Source organism: Lipotes vexillifer, unplaced genomic scaffold, assembly GCF_000442215.2.
Source record: "Lipotes vexillifer unplaced genomic scaffold, Lipotes_vexillifer_v1.1 scaffold1113, whole genome shotgun sequence".
NCBI classification, from domain to species: Eukaryota; Metazoa; Chordata; class Mammalia; order Artiodactyla; family Lipotidae; genus Lipotes; species Lipotes vexillifer.
Window position 1 is genome coordinate 1,086,951 of NW_006777938.1, and position 6,035 is coordinate 1,092,985.

The 6,035-nt window shown below is 36.5% G+C and overlaps 1 protein-coding gene across 1 annotated transcript in view; it reads right to left on the reverse strand.

Annotated features, from left to right (window-relative positions):
- Window positions 1–910: 910 nt before the first annotated feature.
- The window catches only part of CACYBP (calcyclin binding protein), a 10,279-nt gene continuing 5,154 nt past the window's right edge, over window positions 911–6,035 (reverse strand). Inside the window, exons 3-6 of the mRNA XM_007451368.1 lie at window positions 4,879–4,975; window positions 4,549–4,648; window positions 2,882–2,979; window positions 911–1,477 (exon numbers count right to left, since the gene is read on the reverse strand). Coding sequence (XP_007451430.1) covers window positions 1,321–1,477; window positions 2,882–2,979; window positions 4,549–4,648; window positions 4,879–4,975 — 452 coding nt within the window. The 3' untranslated portion in view covers window positions 911–1,320. The remainder of the gene's footprint in view (window positions 1,478–2,881; window positions 2,980–4,548; window positions 4,649–4,878; window positions 4,976–6,035) is intronic.

Genomic DNA, 6,035 nt, shown 5'->3' on the forward strand with positions numbered 1-6,035 from the left:
CATCTAGATTTTAAGTAAGTCACATAGTACAGTTTTCCCTCACTGAGGTTACGATGGAGTCTTTCAGTACTCATGTGGCTTCACTTTTACATTTAGATCTTCTGATCTGTTTGGAATGTACCCATATGGCTATTTTTAGTTATCTCAATAAGAACCCATCTCTTCCCCATAGTTATGAAATGCTATTTACTGTATTCTAAAACTCCCATACACCTTGGGTCTTTTTTATTCTGTTCCCTTGGTCTGTTTATTCATGTGCCAACATCACAGCTTTAATTATAGAGGTTTTATAATGTGTTCAATATTTAGTAATAGTTATCCTACATACTGGATGTTTTTTTATGTTAATTTTAAGCCCCACCAAACTTTACCCTAGTACTTTTACCAAATTCTCTTATTAACTGTAGTAGTTTTGGATTTCTCCTCTACACATTTAATTTGCTTTCTCTTTTCTAACTGCAGTGGCAAATAGCTCCAATACAACATAGTTATGGAAATCACAGGCATCTTTCTTGCTCTTACTTCTCATTTTAGGGGGAGTAATACCCTCTGAAATAAACAATTCCCCTAAAAGCCTGACTTTTCTGACATACATCTGGACATCTGCTACATGATAGGTTTTTATTCAGCAGAATAGATGGATTTCATATTTATTTTTACTTTACAGTTATTGTTTTTATAAGCCATCTGATCCATGGCAAACTCACTTACTGGTACTATATAAATATGTTTGTGTATTCTCAAGTTTCAGTCTAGTTCCAATTTATTCATAAATATATTTAAATCTAGAGAAAAATATTTGTGATTAGATTATTAGGGCATGATAATTCATGGTATATACATTACTTAAGCTGTGAATAGATCAGTCTCTCTATAACAACCTTGAAACACAGGTATGACTTTGCATTTTATGCAAAAATTCACGTTTTATTTTTATTCTTACATTGGTGGGAGCTGATGTCAGAACTGAAAGGCAAGCAATAACTTTTGTTTCTACCTCTTAGCTGAACAATAATACAATGTGGCATTTTCATTAGGTAAGACTTGTTTCTTTACATTTCACACTAGAATACATTACCCTTTTCTTGAATAAAATGACCCGGTTACTAAGGAAACCATCTTTGGAGGGAGTGTTTGTTTAATAAGCATATTTTATTTAAACAAATCCTCCAGCAGGAAATGGAGAATTCATTGCCTTTACTTAGACTGTGTAAGTAGTTGTTTGTTATATGTCAAATTTATCTGTGCAGCTCACCAACATTTCCTCATTGGAAACATCGATATTTCCACATCACAGTTCCCCAAAAAGACTTTAAAGTCTCAGAATTCTGTATCTCCTTTGGCTTGCTTCTCTCTTGATTCCACCCAGGCTTTATTAATGGTTCGCTTCATATCATCATCTCCATCTTCATAAATTTTCTTTAGAACATTCATTAATCCCTCACTAGGATCTGTTTCAGTGTCGTAGGAGGGCTTTCTGTTAAAAAGAAAACACATGCAATCAATAATGGAGGAATATATATATATATAATGTACATGAAACATATAATAGTAATAATAATATATGGAATATAGAAATATATAAATAATCCCATTTACTAACAAATTTTATAGGTATGATTACTAAGTATGAAAAGAGACAAATTAGTACGTAGGAAGTACAAGAGTGGAGGTAAGAGGAAGACAGTATCCAAACAAACATACTCTGACAATCAAAACATGTACAGATTCATCTTGAACAATATATAACCACACTTAGTGCATCAAAGAATGGGCATCAAAAAGTTAAGGGGGACTTCCCTGGTGGCTCAGTGGTTAAAAATCCACCTGCCAATGCAGGGGACATGGGTTTGAGCCCTGATCCAGGAAGATCCCACATGCAGCTAAGCCTGTGCGCCAAAACTACTGAGCCTGTGCTCTAGAGCCCGCGAGCCACAACTACTGAGCCCACGAGGCCCACGAGCCACAACTACTGAGCCCACATGCCACAACTACTGAAGCCCGTGCACCCTAGAGCCCATGCTCCACAACAAGAGAAGCCACTGCAGTGAGAAGCCCATGCACTGCAACATAGAGCAGCCCCCACTGGCCGCACTAGAGAAAGCCCGGGTGCAGCAACAAAGACCCAACACAGCCAAAAATTAATTAATTAATTTTTAAAACAACGGTAAGCGGTTATCTTGGGACTATGGGATTTTAGGTTAATTTTTAGCAGGAAAAGTAAAGAAATAAGCTTTTACTTTTCTAAACTTTTAATTTTCTTAAAAGCATGTTTCCTCATATAATATGAAAAACAATTTCATTGATAAAAAACAAATGTATGTTACATATGGACACATACTGAAGCTCATATTTTTTAATTAGAAAAGCCTTCTCTCAAGCCTGAGATACCTGAGTTTTGGGCCTGGTGGTATAAAAGCACAGCCCTCAATGTAGTCAACACTTCTAGTTCAATCAGTGTGCAAACTGGGCTCATTAACTTTATCACTCTATACCAGTGATAGTGAAATTCTAACTATATATCAGAAACTTCTGTGGAATTAAAAAAACATATATGGGTATCTGGGCTACTATGGAACTACTGAAATGGAATCTCTCGGAATGAGCACAGTACCTATATAGCAGCACCACTGGCCCAGGGTTAAGAACCAGCACAAAAGAACCAACCACAAGTACAAAGACCTCCTTAAAAAGCAACTTGCTAGATACATGCCCTCTTCGGGTGCCCTCTGACAAGTGAAAGCAGATATAACTAGGTTAGTCAGAGGACATCAGAAGGTAAATGGTCAAATTGCAGACTATACACCTCCATTATTGATGAACATCTACAACCCTAGCAGAGAATACATTATAATTCTTAAATAAATGAAAGTAGACTCACTCTTTCTCTTTGCATTCTTTTTCAACCTGAGTCAGGTAGTCCCACCGTGTGTTTTCTGCTTTCTTCCTACATAAGATAAGAACTGTATCTGTCTTGATCTGGAAGAAAAGTGGAAAACAGGTACAACTTAGAACACATGGAGATAAGCATGAATATTTAGAAAATAGTTATTTACTCAATTACTCGAGTTACTGTTACGTACAGGACCCGTTTTAGGTGCTAGTAATACTTTTATGAATAGGCTGGAAAATCATACACAAACTGTAATTCCTTCAAATACTAGGTGCTATCAAGACAAAGAGGATGTTAATGAGTATTGGGGAAGGAACTTCACTAGGAAAGCCTCTCTGGGGTGAAATGTGAGCTGTGGCCCAAGCTCCAGGAAAGAGGGCCTTCCAGGCAGTTGACATAGGAAGAGATGATTCTGGTGTCTTTGAAAACAAGGAGGAAGGGCTGGATTCTGATGATTGAAGGAGAGAATAAAACAGTAAGACGGGTCAGAGACAGGCAGAAAATCATGTAAGGCGGTATCGGTTAGGGAGTTTGCAAGGTGAGCAGAAATAGCAAGAATATACAACCCTTTCAACAATGATCCACATAACTCTAGGACTCTTGAGTAATACTTCAACATGTGATTAGTGGACAAAGAAGGGAGCAGGGAGTCACAAGTTAATCATTAAATTATATTCTAATATTACCTCTAAGCTGCTACATAACTGTAAACACAGCAGAATGGCACATCTGTGTACCAGGGGCATTAAACTTCATTTATTTAAATTAGGTAGGAACAGAAGGATTATCTGAATTAGTGAAAAATGAATAATGTTGTTTCAAAGACAGTTTATTTCAATTTTGTAAAACAAATTATTATTCCCATTGTACAAATGAGAAGACTGAGGTATAAAGTGATTAAGTGAGCTGCCAAAGGTCACAACTAATATGTGATAAAACTGGCATTAAAACTCAAAGTCTCGGGCTTCCTTGGTGGCACAGTGGTTGAGAATCTGCCTGCCGATGCAGGGGACACGGGTTCAAGCCCTGGTCTGGGAAGATCCCACATCCCGCGGAGCAACTAGCCCCGTGAGCCACAATTACTGAGCCTGCGCGTCTGGAGCCTGTGCTCCGCAACGAGAGGCCGCGATAGTGAGAGGCCTGCGCACCGCGATGAGGAGTGGCCCCCACCTGCTGCAACTAGAGAAAGCCCTCGCACAGAAACAAAGAGCCAACAAAGCCATGAATAAATAAATAAATAAATAAATAAATAATTAAAAAGAAAAAACTCAGGTCTCATTCTTAACCATTTTCAGTTTATTCAACACCCTCCTGATTCTAATGCAATATTCTTGTAATCTATTTTTCTAGAGCAGGAGCTGGCAAACTTTTTCTGTAAAGAGCTAGATAATTAGGATTTTAGGCTTTGTGGGCCACATGGTCTGTTGTAGCTACTTAACTCTGCCACTGAAACACAAAAGTAGCCAGACAACACATACACAAATGAGCACTGATATGTTCAAATAAAACTTTATTTACAAAACAGGCAACAGGATAAATTAATTCTAGTTCCTCTTAATTCTAAACTGGCCAGGTAATTTCATGAGGTTTCACAATATTATGAAAAAAATATTATGACAATTATGACAATATTACAACAAAAAAAGTAAACCTACCTTTTTTGAACTGCCTTCCACAGAGATGGGTTTCAAGAGATTGTTCACAATCATGGAGTAACTCTTCCCATTTAGATTCTTTACCAAAAGATCAAATGACCTACAACACAACAGTGAACACTTTATCTTTCTGGTTCTGTAAAAGGTGCTCTTCAGTCGTTGTGGAAATAAAGCCAGTTTTACTTTAGGATGTGCACCTGGCCATCCCAGATGATAAGACTCAACCTTTAAAGCAGATGTAAAGGATAATTTTAAATTTAAGCAGAATTTTAGAAACTGAAAAGAACCCATAATAAGGCACTGTCTTTCTTCCCCATTATGAGAACTCACCTCTCTGTGAAATGCACTTGCACACTCTCAGCGGGGACTTGATGAACTCCAGTTAAGGTAATGTAGATTTTCACAAACTTATCTGACTGATCCCATCCTGATTAACAACAACAAAAAATGGACCATGAATAAAGTCTGATACTATCTCCGGAATAGCAAATGTACACAGCTCATAATAAAACTCACTAAGATAAAAATCTAGTAATAGAAACATGAAAGAAATAAAGATATAAGAAACTTTTTAGATGGAAAAATTGAGCTTCAAAGCAGTTAAATAAGGCCAAAGTTAGGCATCTAGCTAGTGAAACAACCTGGATTCAAATCCAGGTTTACTGAACACAAAGCCCATGTTCTTTTTATTCCTTAGAGTAAGCAATATGATCGTTAAATACTTCCTTAATTGTAGCTCATTTCCCCTTTTTATGGATATAATTTTGTCCTATTCCTAAATATTGATAATCTCCACCAAGCTGGATGGCTAAACATCAGCTTTGTCTAATCAGTATTAGCTAATTCCATAATCATTTCTACTTCTCTAAGCAGTTCAACAAATGCAAACCTAGCTTCCTCAATTCCTTTCCCTGATTAAAGCAGAATATAAATTTAGAGAGTCAAATTCATCCAAATCTGCCAATTTACCTACCAATATCTAGAAGTTATTTCATTTTTTTATTATCAAGCTAGTCTCTAACCTAGATGAATTCTGCTAACAGAAAATACACAAATGTCACATAAAAACCACATCATATAATAAAATATATATTTATGTGTTTATTGTACTATATGACTTTTTCTTACTTAGTCCTACATAAATCTAGTGTTAATAATAATAAAAAAAAAATGTTCTAGAGGGTTCTGTACTTCACTTAGTTTCTTCCCATCCGTTCAACCCATCCTCCACATTGATAACTATTTCTCCCTAAACACAAATCTAGGTTCCTAGTTACTATGGCAGAATCCTACCACCTTCAGACCAGTTTCCTACAGTCAACGAAGTACACAGCGTATCTCCTACAGTACTGCAGTACATCACTTAAACACAACACACACACTGCTTTTTGCTATGACGATACCCAAAACGCATGATGCGTTTCACGTCTCTACTCATGTCCTTTGCTCATGCAATTCTTTTTTTTTTTTTTTTTTTTTTTTTTTTT